The 17,181-nt window shown below is 40.8% G+C and overlaps 1 protein-coding gene across 1 annotated transcript in view; it reads right to left on the reverse strand.

Moving 5' to 3' along the window:
• Positions 1–17,181, reverse strand: part of DSCAM (DS cell adhesion molecule) — an 833,405-nt gene that overhangs the window by 272,546 nt on the left and 543,678 nt on the right. Inside the window, exon 9 of the mRNA XM_018051616.1 lies at positions 11,396–11,674. Coding sequence (XP_017907105.1) covers positions 11,396–11,674 — 279 coding nt within the window. The remainder of the gene's footprint in view (positions 1–11,395; positions 11,675–17,181) is intronic.

Raw genomic sequence — 17,181 nt, forward strand, 5'->3', positions numbered from 1 at the left:
TAAAAGAAACAATAATTGCAAGCACATTACTCCTGTCCTCCTAGAAGGAGTAATTTTAGATGTATACTTTCTAAAATACCCCATCCTGTCATGTAGCCTGACAGTATCCGAAGTTTGGAAAGGATTCCCCATGGTGCTTAAAATGATGGTTGTTTACATGATCACTGGCTTTGGTCTATTTATTAAGGGAAAGTATGATTTTTCTGTTTTAAAAGGCTGGATAGCTTGTTTGTAATTGAACAGGTATTTCTCAGTGTTAGATACAGTCCAGTGTTTTATGTCTGGAATTCATGGCTTCTAAATAGCTATGTATAGGCAAACAGTGGAAACAGTGACAGACTTTATTTTCTTGGACTCCAAAATCACTGCAGATGGTGACTGCAGCCATGAAATTAAAAGACGTTTGCTCCTTGGAAGAAAAGCTATGACAAACTTACACAGTATATTAAAAAGCAGAGACATGACTTTGCCAGCAAAGGTCCATATAGTCAAAGTTACAGTTTTTCCAGTAGTCATGTATGGATGTGAGAGTTGGACTATAATGAAGGCTGAGTGCCAAAGAATTGATGTTTTTGAACTGTGGTGCTGGAAAGACTCTTGAGAGTCCCTTAGACTGCAAGGAAATCCAACCAGTCAATCATAAAGGAAATCAATCTTGAATATCCATTGGAAGGACTGATGCTGAAGCTGAAACTCCAACACTTTGGCCACCTGATTGGAAGAGCCAACTCATTAGAAAAGACCCTGATGCTGGGAAAGATTGAAGGTAGGAGGAGAAGGGGACAACAGAGGATGGGATGGTTGGATGGCATCACTGACTCAATGGAAATGAGTTTGAGCAAGCTCCAGGAGATGGTGAAGGACAGGGAAGCCTGGTGTGCTGCAGTCCATGGGGTCACGAAGAGGTGGACATGACTGAGGGACTGAATAACAACAACCCATAGCCATATGGGTTTCCCAGGTGGCTTAGCAGTGAAGAATCTGCCTGCCAATAGAGGAGACACAGGTTCAATCCTTGGATCCAGAAAATCCCCTGGAGAAGGAACTAGCAACCCACTTTAGTAAACTTGCCTGCAAAATCCCATGAACAAAGGTGCCTGGTGGGCTACCGTCCAAGGGGTTGCAAAACAGATGGACATGACTTGACAACTAAACAACAACAACAACAAAGTAGCTGTATATTTCCAAAGAATGGTTGTAGGTTTCCCTAGCTGTCAGCAGGGATGGGAGTTTCTTTTTATTGAAGGTAAAACTGGAAGCTACTCTTGTGGTGGCAGTGGAGGGTGGCGGTGCTGTACAAATAAAGATTGCCATCTCTGCTGGATGGTATTTAATCAAGATAGTAGTTGATCAAAACTCTAGGTTAGATTTATGACACTGGAAACTAGACTCCAATGGCTTCCTGTAACACCCAGAATAGATGACCTGGCGCCTCCCTCCTCTCCTACTGAATGGTGAGCACACTGGTTTCTGGCTGTCCTCTGCAAACACAAAACCCACTCCTGACTCAGGGTCTTGGTACTTGTTTGCCTCTCTGCTTGTAACTGGATTCCTACAGAGAGATCTGTGACGCAACACTCCCTTTTGTCAAGTCTCTTTTCAAAGGCTTCTTCAGAAAGGCTTACCCTGTCCATTCTTTGGGGGTAAGAGTTAGTCAGGGAGCTTGGAATCTACATGAACCCACTGCTATATTTGAAATGGATAACCAACAAGGTCCACCACATAGCACAGGGAACTCTGCTCAATGTTATGTGGCAGCCTGGATGTGAGGGGGATTTGGGGGAAAATGGAAACATGTATGTGTATGGCTGAGTTGCTTTGCTGTCCACCTGAAACCATCACAACATTGTTAATCGGCCCTACTCTGATATAAAATAAAAAAATGAAAAAAAAAAAAGGCTTACCCTGTTCATCCTGAAACTCCATTCTCTTAACACTCTCATCCCTCCTTCCAAGACTTACTTTTCATAGCACAGGTAGATGTCTGACATCATCTGTATGTTCATTGCCTCTCTCCTGCACTGGAAATGTAAGTCTTTTTTTAACTCCTTAATATTACATTGGAGTATAGTTGTCTTGGAGAAGGAACTGGAAACCCAATCAAGTATTCATGCTTGAAAAATCCCATGGAGAGAGGAGCCTGGCAGGCTACAGTCCATGGGGCTGCAAAGAGGTGGGCATGACTGAATGACTAAGCATACACACACAGTTGTTGAACAACACTGTGTTAGATTCAGGTGTACAGCACAGTGATTCAGTTATGCATATCCACATACCTATTCTTGTTCAGATTATCTTCCCATTTAGGTTGTTACTAAGTTCTGTGAGGCAGGGATTGGGTCTCCCCATATTGACCAGCCTGTACAACCAGCACTCAGTTGCTGTTCAATCACTCAGTCGTGTCTGACTCTTTGCAACCCAAAGGACTGCAGCACGCCAGGGAACCCTGTCCTTCACCATCTGAAATTCAGGTCCATTGAGTCAATGATGGCATCCAACCATCTAGTTCTCCATTGTCCCCTTCTCCTCCTGTCTTCAATCTTTCCCAGCATCAGGGTCTTTTCCAATGATTCAGTTCTTCGCATCAGGTGGCCAAAGTATTGGAGCTTCAGCTTCAGCATCAGTCCTTCCAATGAATATTCAGGATTGATTTCCTTAAGGACTGACTGGTTTGATCTCCTTGAAGTTAAGTCAAGAGTCTTCTCCAACACCATAGTTCAAAAGCATCAATTCTTTGGCACACTCAGAGTATGTCTTATTAAACATCTTATAAAATAGATGCTTAATAAGTATGTTTGGGAACAAAATGAATGGATGAATGAAGCAACATGAGAGCATGAATATGGCATCAAAAACTGGGTTAACAAATAGCAGCAAGAGAGTGGCCTTTACAAGTTTTATTTTTCCTGCCAAATGAAGGTCAAGTAGGGGCTTTTTAGATAATGTGTTTATTTCACTATGTGGTGGCTCATTATTAAAAGGCAGAAACACAGACTCATCACAAGATATAAAGAAGTGTAAGAAGACTGACCTTTGGAGTCACAGACAGGAAATCATAATATTGGCAGCTTGCCCTGCAGTAATGCAGAGCCAATAACAGGAACCAAAGGGCGGGTGTGTTTTGCCATTAATTCCAGTCCTTTCCCTCAAAATGGTTTCACCAATACCAAGGTCACCCAACTGAGTGTGACATTAGGGTCATCATCTATCCACTGCTAGTGTAAGCCATGGGGCACATGTCTAAGTGCTAAGGGTTTTTTCCTCTAACTTCCCTTGTGATAACAGCTAATTTATTTTAAATTAAGCTTTCATAAATCTTCCCTGTGACCCAACCTATCAAAAATGTGCTAAGCTGTACAATGGTCCAAAGCCATAAGACTCTGGTATGAGGAATAAGCAGGAACTGAGTCCCCTAATTCCATTTCTCTCATTTCTTTTTATCCTACACCTCAGCTTTACAGCTGCAGTTATCACCTCATCTCCCACACACAATTTATCCCCAACTGCTGCAGTTTCTTCAGAAGTATAGTGCACTATTACCTTTTTGACTGTATTCCGTAGGCCACTATTCTAACTAATTGCATGATGCTTGGGATTACCACCTGGCCTCCTCCATGTAACATGTCCTCAGTCAGTACCAAAGTCACGTACACATCAGTGGAAGGAAAGGAGAAACAGGAGAAGAGCATGAATGGGAGTTACCACCTTTGGCTTTGCTCAGGCATGTCCGACTATTTGTGACCCCATGGACTGTAGCCCGCCAGGCTCCTTTGTCCGTGGGATTCTCCAGGCAAGAATACTGCAGTGGGTTGCCATTTCCTATTCCAGAGGATCTTCTCAGCCAAGGGATCAAACCTGTGTCTCTTGCATCTCCTGCACTGGCCGGCAGATTCTTTACCGCTAGCACTACCCAGGAAGCCCTTATCCCATTTTACAAATAAGAAAATAGAAGCAAAATATAAGTAGAAATAGGTTAAGGAATATAGTTAAGCTAGCACAGCTAATGGGTTTCCAGATTCTGATAGAGATGAAAGGAAACAGAGGGCAGAGAAGCAGGGAGGGGGTTTGGGGAGTCAGATTGACAGGCCATGGGGTCTTTGCTGGGTTCTCTTATCTTCAGAGCCACAGCCCACTGACTGATACCATATGTATCTCCTACTTCCAAGGGCATCAGTGCTAGGACTTCTGAGGTTCCCCATCACTTCCCACATCAAGCATGTACTTGGTCATGGCAACAAGCAGGTGGGCTGACTCTGATCATGGCACCATCTGTGTCTTAGCTAGTCCTGTTTATCCCTTACTGGTCTCAAAACACATGCCTGAACACCTCTGTCCTCCTTCCTACTCATTCATTAAAGGAAGAGGAACTGGAAAGCCCTGCAACTAGCTGGGTGGTAAGGACATTTACAGATGTTATCTGATTCCATTCTCTCAGCAACTCTAAGAAGTATGTCTCATAATTTCTATTGTACAGATGAGGAAACTGTGACTCAGAAATTCAGTTGCCTTTTCTAAGCCATATAGATGAACAAGTGGAAACGTGGACTTTAGTTTACTTATTAAAAGTTCCAGGGTCACTGTATTTTTCAGTTTCTTTCTAACTCAACATACACATCAGAGTTGATGGTTCCTGCTTCTTTCATGAAGTCTCTATCAAAGCCACAGAGCTCTCCCTTATCATAGCTCGCTTTGCTCTTTGACATTGTCACTTGGAGACTTTGCAACCACCCTGGCTGCAAGAAGGCAACTTCAAAGTCTTCAAGGTCCTTGTTCTAGTTCTACTTTTCCCAAGTTACATCTCAGACCAAAAACTTTAAAGCCTCTTAGAGAAAAACATTCCCCAACTGATGTTACAGATTGAAATAAAAATGCATATAAGTATTCTCTAATACTGTTTGCTGTTTTCATGTCAGTGTTGTTTCTCCAACTTATTTTTGCATATTTTTCACGAATCAAAGGACAGATTATGCTCCAAAGTTAGCAAGTCTGCAGTCTGCAATATGGAACTCTCATTATTCTAAATGGCAACAATAAGTGATAAGATTCTTTATTTTACCTAAAGATCTATTTAGCTTATCTGGAATGTGATCTAGCTGAAGTGGTGATGAAATTCAACTACTTGACCATTCAAACTAAAATTTTAAATTCTGAGAGCAGCTGCCTGATCTAGGTATCCAAGAAGAAAGGCTGTCACTCACGGCAGCGATTAGTCATTCAGGTAGAAAGTTCTCTGCCCCAACTGTTGTGTGCTAGGGGCAGAGCAGAAATGGATGAGATACTGTTTTTCAGATCTAGATTTCCTTTGGTTCATTTTTTTTTATAATGTTTTACACTTCTCTTCTGTGTTCCCTATGTATTCACTCATTGCACACATCTTTTCATTTGAAATTTTCAAAATGTTTGTGATTGTTGTTCAGTTTCTAAGTCATGTCTGACTCTTTGTGATCCTATGGACTGTAGCACTTTAGGCTTTTCTGTCCTTAAATGTCTCCTGGAGTTTGCTCAAATTCATGTCCATTGAGTCTGTGATGCTATCCAACCATCTCATCCTCTGCTGCCCCTTTCTCCTTTTGCCTTCAATCTTTCCCAGCATCAGAGTCTTTTCAACTCTTCACAGCAGGTGGCCAAAGTATTGGAGCTTCAGCTTCAGCATCCGTCTTTCCAATGAATACATAGGGTTGATTTCATTTAGAATTGAATGGTTTGATGTTGTAGGCCAAGGGACTCTATGTATTCTCTCATGGCACACATATTTTCATTTGAATGTTTCAAAATGATTATGATAGCTACTTTAAAACCTTGCTTCTAATCTCAACTTCTGTATGTTCATTAGGTTGTTTCTTTTCTTTTTTTTTTATTTATGGCTCACATTTTCCTATTTTTTCCCATACCCAGTAAATATATGCAAGGCATTGTGGATATGCTATGTATTGATAGTCTGGATTTTGTTGTCTTCCTTTTAAGAGTGTTAAATGTTATGATTGCAGACAGTTAATTTACTGGTGAAGAAGTTTATCCTGTCAAGAAAACTAATAGCCTTGAGGGTTTAGAAGAACCCTTATTCCAGGACTAGATTAGGTCTCTTTTAGTTGTGGCTTCTCTGAGATTTCAACTGAATTCCCTGTGTATTCTCTACTCTGATTAGTCAGAAATTCAGCACTTCTCAGCACTGTATAACTCTTGGAATCTTTAATCATGTCACATTTTCCTGGTAGCTGTTCTCTACTAGATCTCATAAAGTCTCACCCTAAGCATGTGAAGTGTAGTACCTAGCTAAAGACTCAAAGGAAACCCTATACAGATACTAGTAAATCTTTCTTTGACCTGGTCCCCACTCCCTAGTACTCTGCCCTGAAATATCTAGCACCTCAATAATTCTAAATGTTAATCTTTGTTTATCATCACCTGAAAAGTCACTATCATTTAGGCTCTTCATCCTGCTATCATGGTTTGGAAAGTGCACCAAGCAAAAATCTGGGGTGCATTTGGGGAATATGTCATATTTATTTCAAGGACCACACAGCCCTCTACTGTGTGTTTCACTGCCTGAAAAATGATTACTTTAAAAATTTTTGTCTAGTTTTATAATTGTTGATGGGCTTTCCTGGTGACTCAGATGGTAAAGAATCTGCCTGCAATGGAGGAGACCTGGGTTTGAGCCCTACATTGAGAAGATTCCCTGGAGAAGGGAATGGCTAACCACTCTGGTATTCCTGCCTGGGAAATCCCAGGGACAGAGGAGCCTGTGGGGCTACTGTTCACAGGGTTGCAAAGAGTTGGACATGACTGAGTGAGTAACACTTTCACTTTTCATAATTGTTCATGGTAGGAGGATAAATCCATTGTGTTACTCTCTGATGACTTTTTAAATTTATCTCTTATGTTCAGTTCAGTTCAGTTCAGTCACTCAGTCGTGTCCGACTCTTTGCGACCTCATGAATCGCAGCACACCAGGCCTCCCTGTCTATCACCATCTCCCGGAGTTCCCTCAGACTCACATCCATCGAGTCAGTGATGCCATCCAGCCATCTCATCTTCTGTCATCCCCTTCTCCTCCTGCCCCCAATCCCTCCCAGCATCAGTCGTTTCCAACAAGTCAACTCTTCCCATGAGGTGGCCAAAGTACTGGAGTTTCAGCTTTAGCATCATTTCTTCCAAAGAAATCCCAGGGCTGATCTCCTTCAGAATGGACTGGTTGGATCTCCTTGCAGTCCAAGGGACTCTCAAGAGTCTTCTCCAACACCACAGTTCAAAAGCATCAATTCTTCAGCGCTCAGCTTTCTTCACAGTCCAACTCTCACATCCATACATGACCACTGGAAAAATCTTTTAAGTTACTTGACCCCAAACCTGGCTGTCTGAAATTTCCAACCATTTCTGTTGGTTCTACCTTATGGGGCCCTACTAGGATTATTATTATATTAGTTTGGACATATTCCATTGGTAAAAGAGCCCAATTAACTAAGTCAAGGACCTGAATCCTCTAATAATTTCTTTGCCCTGCCACATAGAGTTTTTCCTCTCTACTGGCTCATTCCCATTAGTATGTAAGCTTCCCTTGTCCCATGTCCATATGTAACTTCCTTTCCATTTTCTCTGCCTCCTGCCCCAGCAACATTCTTGAAAATATAAAAATAAGTGTATTTTCTCGAGTTCCCACATATTCAGTTACCTCCCTTTCTTTTTACAAGCCCCACTAATCAGTCATTCACTGTAGCCACCCTGCTGTGTGAGGTCAAACCAGTGTTCACCTTCCCCCAAACCCAATGAACAATTCTTGGTTTTCCTCTTTTTCTACTTTTGGTGGGACATGATATTCTTTATTACATATCTTTCCTGATTATTTGCTATTTTGCTTTCAGGGCCCCACAATCCACTGAATTTCCTTTTGTTTCAGTGACTGCTTTTTCTTCCTGTATCCTTTGTGGATTTCTCCTCTTATTCTGAAATCTTAAATTTTGGAATGCCTTGGGTCTAGACACTCTTGTTGTTCTCATATCGTTATTTCCCTGTGACAACTGCTACTCCTTAGATCTTTTCAACTTTTGCTGCAGACACTTTCATCTACCTGACTAGGCAAAATATGTACTCCAGTTAAGGAATCTTCTCTCTCACTTGCTTATAGTCACTTTATACACATTTTGTTTGCTCTGCCTCCAAAACATATTGCAAATTAAAACTGCTTCTCATTATCTTGACCTACTACTTTCACTCAAGTCACTTTCTGTCTTGCATCAACTTCTGAAACGGCTTCTTACCTACTATCTTTGTTTTCTGGACAAGTCCATTCTTTACACAGCTGCTAGTGTGATGATAAAAAACATAAATCAAGTCATGCTGCTGGCTTAGTTAAAGTCACCAATGGCCTCTCTGCATTTACAGAACGAAATAGACTTCTAAAGTAGTTGTATATTCAAATTACCTAGGGTACGTGGACTTAAACTTCCCTGCATTTTAGAACTGGCTTAGGAATTTTACAAATTCCTGGTGCTTGGGGCACCCCTACCACCCTGCCAGTGATGTTGATTTATCTGGACTTCAGCCTGGACATCAGGCATTTTTTTAAGCTCCCTAGGTAATTTAAACATATGACAAAATTCAAGAATCATTAACAGATGATTTTTGTGTTTTTTTTTTGTGTTTTTTTTGGTTGTTGTTGTTTTTACTTTATTTTACTTTACAATACTGTATTGATTTGCCATACATTCACATGAATCCACCACGGGGGTATACGAGCTCCCAATCCTGAATCCCCCTCCCACCTCCCACCCCATATCATCTCTCTGGATCATCCCCATGCACCAGCCCCAAGCATCCTGTATCCTGTATCGAACATAGACTGGCACTTCATTTCTTATATGATAGTATACATGTTTCAATGCCATTCTCCCAAATCATCCCACCCTCTCCCTCTCCCTCTGAGTCCAAACTCCGTTCTACACATCTGTGTCTCTTTTGCTGTCTCGCATACAGGGTCATCATTGCCATCTTTCTAAATTCCGCATATATGTGTCAGTATACTGTATTGGTGTTTTTCTTTCTGGCTTACTTCACGCTGTATAATCGGCTCGAGTTTCATCCATCTCATTAGAACTGATTCAAATATATTTTTTTAATGGCTGAGTAATACTCCATTGTGTATTGAATTAAAAAAAAAAAGAAATAATAATGCCCCAGAGATTTGGGAGATGGATCTGCTCCCAGAGATGGTGACTTACTTGTGTTTAGTTTGGAGAAGGAAATGGCAACCCACTCCAGTACTCTTGCCTGGAAAATCCCATGGACGGAGGAGCCTGGTAGGCTACAGTCCATGGGGTCTTGTGTTTAGTTAGGACTAGAAAATAGTCATTAGTGTTTTCTTAAATCTCTCAGGAGATTTCATAGTGAAGTCCAGATTGAAAACCAGTGCCCCACATCATTTCTTTCTTGACTATTTCTCCAGCTACTGACCTTCTTATGAAGCACATCTTCTTTCTCAGGGCTATATTATCCAACTAGTGATTCAATGTTATTTTCCCAGAAACTTATTTAACATATTTTTAAAAACAGCCACAGAGAAACACTAATCAGATTGTAATCAACTGCATTATGCTGATTGGCTGAGCTCAATTCCAGGTCACTTGACTTTTGCCTTGGTCAAAAAGTTCACTTGCCTTTCCTGCAAAGCCAAGTGATTCACAGACCATTCGTGTACATTTTCATCTAGCATTTCTCTTCTCTGACCTGGATCCTTCAGAGTAGATTATATCAGAGTCAGGCTGATGTACTCCCTGTTTTGACCTTTCAAATGATAGTGAGAGTCAGTTCTTCTCATAAGAAATCATTTGGGAAGCAGTATTGCAGCAGCTCCCACGTTTATGTATCTTCAAAACTGGGGAAAAAGTCATTGCTCCTAATTTTATTAGTATAAGGCCATTTGTGCCTTTGGTTTGTATCTAACTGAAGGTAGATGTTCTGATTTACTCAAGGAAGCTCTTTTTCACAAATACAAAGTTGGTTTCTTCATATGAGTTCTAAGTATGCTTTACTTCATTCTGTTGCCAAGTAGCCAGAATGGGCATTACTTTTCAGTAGAAAGGAAGAAGTGTCATGGAGACCAGGTGCAAGGTCTGAGAAAGGACTTGGGAATCTACAGCTCGAGAAAGAGTTTGCTCAGATCTACTGACTGTCCTGAAGGTAATGGAATCCATCCCTTTTGATAACTATGATGAGAGCCCTGTGTTAAAGAACTTTAAAATCCTGCATTGGCAGGCAGGTTCTTGGCTTAGATGGTAAAAAATCTGCCTGCAGTGCAGGAGGCCTCAGTTCAATCCCTGGGTCAGAAAGATCCCCTGGAGAAGGGAATGGTAACCCTCTCCAGTATTCTTGCCTGGAGTATCCAATGGACAGAGGAACCTGGTGGGCTACCGTCCATGGGGTCACAAAGAGTCAGACACGACTAAGAGACTTTCACTCACTTTCTTTAACACTAGTGTCACCTGTGAAGCCCCAAAATGCAAATAGTCAACATTAATATAAATCTTTAATTTCATACAATTACTTCTGCAATGTGGGTGAGTATTGTATGGGTAGATGAACACATACACCTCTAGAAGAATCATGAAATCACAGAACATCCATGCTCCACAGACACGGGGGAAGACTAGATTCTCATTTTGCAGGTGAACCTTAATGAGAACTGGGAGATTTGGGCAGAGGTGTGAAATGAGACTTTAGCTTACATTTCAGGTTCCCTGAGAGCCCTAGAAAAACTTTCTGGAAATTAAATTACCTTCTTTCAATTTTTTCATAAATTTTTGCCATACTTCACTAATTTAATAGATGTTTCAATACCCTCCCCAAATAATGAGAGATTTAATGCTCAACAGAAATGAGAAAGAAAAGAAAACTACATTTTAGAGACTAGAAAGCAAAAACATACAAAAGCTACTGTATACGTTTTGACTTTAGAAAACCTGTGGCTTTGACAAATATTATTTTTAAAATCATCAGTCTAAATGATAATACAAAAAGGGCTATAAGGTAAATTCAACAAAACATGTGCTCATGATTTTTGGGTCTCAAATATCCCTACATTACTGGGTTAATGTACAAAAGCTCTATTTCAAGAAATATATCCCATGGACCCCACATCTTCATCCACACATTTCTTCTTGGTTAATTTTTGAAACTTCATATTTTAGGTAAATATCAATTAAATCTTGGCTTGGAGTTTAGGGGAGTTCATAGTTGGTTCCTACAGTTGTGTGTGTGTGTGTGTTTGTGTGTGTGTGTGTGTTTGTGTGTGCGTGTGTTTGAATGGGAATCCTAGTTACTTTTAATATTTCAAGGAAACACCATTGACAAGCATAGAATTTGACTGCACAGATGGCATGCAGCCTCAGTCCCTCCTTACCTCTCACAATTAGCTGGCTTTGGTGCTCCACAGCTGCTGCCTCATTGCGGGCTATGCAGGTATAATTCCCATTGTGCATCAGCGAAAGATTGGAAATCCTTAAGGAGCTTGTGAAGTCAATGTTGTCAATGGTCACCCCGAGGCTTGCTGGGATTGGCCGGCCATCTTTCTGCCAGGTGATGGTGATGGGTAAGTCCCCTGAGACCACAACGCATGGGATGAAGACCCGCTGTCCAATGGAGAATCTTGGAAACTCAAAAGGCTGGATAAAAGGTGGAACTGAAAGAAAAGAAAAGGTAATAAAGGAAAGATGATAATGAACTGTTATTACTCTACATTCTCTTCTCTTTAACCCTCTTGCATGACATTGAAAGAGCAATACAAATCACTGCTACAGCATACAAATATATGAACTAGCAGAAGATTTGAAATAGGGCTCTCTTGTTCATTGAATTTTCTTATTGTTCTAAATGATAAGCATGGATTAATTTATATTAATACTTCAGAAAATATACTTAATCTCATTATTTTGATAAAAATGTTTTAAATTCAATAATTATTTTTTAAAGGAAATACTTCAGGTTCTGCATTTTTCAGTGTAAACGCCTTGAGAGAGGGCTTTGGGATTGGCTTTCTCTTGGAAGCTTTTAAAAATGATGTGTTCAGGAGATTTCTTTCCTGCCTTGCTAATACTAACTTTACAATTACTGTTTTCCCTTCAATCCTTTCCACACCTTTTTAGTAAACATACTTCAGGTCTACTGAAGAAAGAGATTTCAGTTTTATTATTAAATACTTTAAAAATATCCAATATCCAGCCAATAGCAAAGGTTAATTTAAAATGTTAACGCATGTAAGAATTAAAGATTTTAAAATTTAAAAAAAATAAAAAAATTAAAAAAAAAAAAAAACAATGCTTTCGTCTGAGGCAAAATTTGGGCAGATTTGTTCGTAACCAACATTAAAAAAAAAAAATGTTTATGTTAGGATAATTGCACAGTTACTCAGTTCTTGTTACTGTCAGTCAGTAAGTTGTGTCCGACTCTCCGTGACCCCATGGACTATAGCATGCCAGGGTTCCCTGTCCTTCTCTACTTCCTGGAGTTTGCTCAGATTCATGTCCATTGAGTTTACTCTGTACCCCCTTAATTTTGCACATTCCTTGCCCATGATCTTATATTATGAACTGGTCCGTGGTCAGTTTTCTGAGTTGAGGAGATGTGCTGCTACTGAAGATAAGGTTATAACCTTCAGCTCAGCCAGCCATGGACACAGCCACACTCCATCTGGAATGCTCTGTTTTCATTTAAGTTCCCTAATACATTCTTATTTTTCCCTCTTGACTTAGGATCATTCTTTTTGGCAGCTTCCTAGATGGCCTCACAGGGTATCAGCATCATAAAATGGTCAAAATGGCACCAGAGGAGCCAATTTTGGATTCTACTTTGATCACTTATTGGTCATGAGGTCATGGGCAAGCTGACAATGTGCTCTTCCTATCAGTCTTTTGGGGTAGTTATTCATAGATTATTATTTTAAGCCCATAATAACTTAATGTAAGCCACTTATTATGCTAGGTGATTTCACAAAATGAAATTATTAAATAGCAGGATGTCTGCAGAATTTATTCATTAAATCAGTCATAGTTCCATTTCATTATCAACTCAGGGGAGATGTAAGGAATCCAGCTAAGAAACAACTGAATGGAAACCAGTCATTCATTCATTCACTGAAGAAGTGTTTTTTGAGCATCTGCTGCTGCTGCTGCTGCTAAGTCACTTCAGTCGTGTCCGACTCTGTGCGACCCCATAGACAGCAGCCCACCAGGCTCCCCCGTCCCTGGGATTCTCCAGGCAAGAACACTGGAGTGGGTTTTGAGCAGCTAGTATGTGCTCAATATTGCACTGTATGTCAGTATGTCAGACAGCAATGAACATGATATACCATCTCTACCTGGTACAGCTGTCAGGCATGCATCGTCATAGGCTGCTGATGTTAACAAAGTATAGCAGTGGCTTTCCTGTTATTTAATATTATTATTACTACTACTGTATGGGTTTGATCCCTGGGTTGGGAAGATCCTCTGGAGGAGGCATGGCAACCCACACCAGTATTCTTTCCAGGAGAATCCCTACAGACAGAGGAGCCTGGTGGGTTACAGTCCACAGGATTGCAGAGCTGGACATGACTAAGGACACACACACACACACACACACACACACACACACACACACACACACACTTCTAGAGGAGGTGGGAAGTTAGAACTGCAAATACAGCCAGAATCAATAAGCAGGTGGCTCAAGTTAGACCTTACCAGAGAAACAAGCAAGTAAACAAACAAACAAACAGCCAAAGTTACAGATAAGCATGCTGCTGCTGCTACTGCTAAGTCACTTCAGTCGTGTCCGACTCTGTGCGACCCCATAGATGGCAGCCCACCAGGCTCCCCCATCCCTGGGATTCTCCAGGCAAGAACACTGGAGTGGGTTGCCATTTCAGTGTCGAAACTGCTGTGGATACTCAATGTAAAGTTATTAATAGAACTTTGGGTCTGTAACAAGTTGGTCTGATACTAAGAGACAAAGGTGTCAGGACGGGTTCTACCTGGTGATTACAAACCATTGAGTTAGTGCTATTTTAGAAATGTAGGTAGTATGGATTTGGTTTCTGTTTTCTCTTTACACTCTGATTCCTCTGTAGCTAAGCCTTGCCTCTGTTCTTGAAAAACGGAGCCCTTTATCCTGTACAGGCTTCCCTGCTCGCTCAGATGGTAAAGAATCTGCCTGCAGTGCAAGGCATCCAGTTTTGATCCCTGGGTTGGGAAGATCCCCTGGAGAAGGGAATGGTCACCCACTCCAGCATTCTTGCCTGAATAATTCCATGGACAGAGGAGCCTGGCAGGCTACAGTCCATGAAGTCGCAAACAGTCAGACATGACTGAATGACTAACACTCTCTATCTTGTAAATTTTTCCTGCTGTAAGAAGACATTCTCATATTTAATAAGCACTGACAGCCTACAACCTGTTTAGATCAAGCTGAATTACAGCCGTTTGTTCGTGGTTGTCATGAGGTGGGGAAAGTGCCAAGCTGTACCAGGAGTGTTTGTATTTCTCTAGATCTTGACCCAAGTGTCACAAATGTTTATTCCATGTGTAAATATTAACATGTAATAAACTGGCATCTTTAAAATAAAAAGTAACTACATTTCCTCTTCTTTGGTTTCTTTTTGTTTGTTTTTACACAATGAAAGCAAGACTTTGAATGATGGTCTTGAAAGATGTGGTGTCTGGTGGGCAGGCACCCCTGGGACATTCCAGCAAGAACTTTTACCCTCTGGAGCACAGATCCCTCCCCAGTTCCTCATCGGCTGAATACTGTGGGGTTACAATCTTCCCAGACATTGCCTAAGTCTCATAGAGTATTCTTCTTCTCCCTTCTCACCCGAAGTCCATGTTTCTCAACAAAGACTATAGTTTATTTATTCCCAAACATCCTGTGAGCGTAGGGACTCTCCAGGTGTAAGCTGTTAGGGAAGACTAGCTTGCCAGTAATTTTCCAAGACAATTCGTTGGTTTCTTACACATAGAAACCTAGTCATGAGTCTTCTCAAACAAACCTAGGCACCCATTTTTGGCTGGGTGCTTCTTATCTGAACTGGAGATCATTTTTCTAATGTTAATGGACTTTGGAGCCAGACTCCCTGAGTTTAATTCCAGCTGTGTCATTTTAGTCTGGAGAAGGAAATGGCAACCCACTCCACTACCCTGGGAAATCCCACAGACAGAGGAGCCTGGCAGGCTACAATTCATGGAGTGGCAGTGAGTCCTGCATGACTTAGCAATTAGCACTCTCTCTGTGCCTCAGCTTCCTTATTTGTAAAACAAGGTGGAGTGGGGGGGGGGCTTCTATGAGCAGTGAATGAGTTAACATAGTGGGTAACAGAACTTCACATGTACCTGAATTGGTTGCCTTGTACCAGGCCTTTCCTGAAGGGAAAAAACAAAACAAAAACAACAAGAAAGGAACACCTAAGTGAAACACGTGGACAAGGTAAAGGACCCCACCTTTCTTACCAGTTATAATAGGGAGAGGAAGGAAATAGATAAGGACTTACTTGCTAACCCCAGATCAAGGAAGAAAGATAAGATAGATACCTTTCAACCTATCTATTTAATAAGAAAACAATATGGGCTGTAGGCTGTCAATACTTATTAAATACAGGAGTGTCTTCTTCATAGCAAAAGAAACTCACAGCATAGAAAAATGGCATGTGAATATTACTTTCAAAGAATGGAGGCAAGAAGTAACTATACCCATGACTGATTCATGTCAATGTATGGCAAAAACCACTACAATATTATAAAGTAACTAGCCTCTGATTAAAATAAATAAATAAATAAATAAAAACAGGAACAAATGTGTAGTAATGAGTTCTCTGAGGAATTAAAAACCATGATACATAAAAAAAATCAATTGGCTATAAAAAAAAGAGAAGTAGCTACAAGAGAATCCATTTTTTAAAATTCATGCTTTCCATAATTCTAAAATATCTGTAATTCATTGGTTTATAGAACTCTAGGACATATAATTGCAGAAACAAATTTCAGAATGTTTATCCATAAAGTGACACTACTGGAAACAAAGACTCCAAAGCAGTGAAAGCAAATGTCAGAAAGCCCAGGAATATTACTCAGCCATAAGCAAGGAGCGGGATTTTGTCATTTGTAGAGATGTAGATGGAACAAGAATCCTCCATACAGAGTGAAGTCAGAAAGAGAAAAAACAAGTATCATATAGTAATGCATATTTGTGGAATCTAGAAAAATGGCACCGATGAACCAATTTGCAGGGCAGGAATAGAGACCGATGTAGAAGATGGACTTGTGACTCGGGCAGAGGAGGGTAAGGTGGGATACACACACACACACACACACACACACACACACACTGTGTAGAACAGGTAGCCAGTAGGAAGCTGCTGTATAGCACCGGGAGCTCTGCTCGGTACTCTGTGATGGCTGGGGTACAGGGGCAGGAGGCTGGTCCAAGAGAGAAAGCACATATATATACATATGGCTGACTCATGCTGTTGTTCAGCAGAAAGTAACACAACATTGTAAAGCAATTATACTCCAATTGTTGTTGTTCAGTCGTCCAGTCCTGTTCCACTTTTTGGAATCCCATGGACTGCAGCACACTAGGCTTCCCTGTCCTTCACCATCTCCCGGAGCTTGCTCAAACTCATGTCCATTATATTGGTGATGCCATCCAACCATCTCGTCCTCTGTCATCCCCTTCCCCTCCTGCCCTCAGTCTTTCCCAGCATCAGGGTCTTTTCCAATGAGTTGGCTGTTCGTGTCAATAATAATAAAAAAGAAAGCCTCGGCACTAACCCTCACTCACGTCACTCAGAGGACAATCCCTCACTCTGAACATTGTATTTTAAACTTTTGTAGCACTCTTATTATCTCATTTCTTGGTCTAAACTGGATGCTGAGAATTGGCATATTGACAAGGGCTCAGTAAGAAGCCACAGTAGTAAGGCAAATGTGAGGCAGAAAGGAAGCATAAATATAAAGAGCAGGTGCAACCAACACACACAGCAGCTGGCGCAGAGTCTATGCTGGGGCACCCTGCTCTTAACAGCCATCATTTCTGCAGTTAATACAATACCGTAGTGCATAATTAAGACTCTTGACTCATAAGCTATTGTTAATATATTAAATGGGGAAAAGGTAATATCTAAAATATTTCAGAACATATTTATTTTTCAAAAAGCTA

Source organism: Capra hircus, chromosome 1 (assembly GCF_001704415.2).
Source record: "Capra hircus breed San Clemente chromosome 1, ASM170441v1, whole genome shotgun sequence".
NCBI lineage: Eukaryota > Metazoa > Chordata > Mammalia > Artiodactyla > Bovidae > Capra > Capra hircus.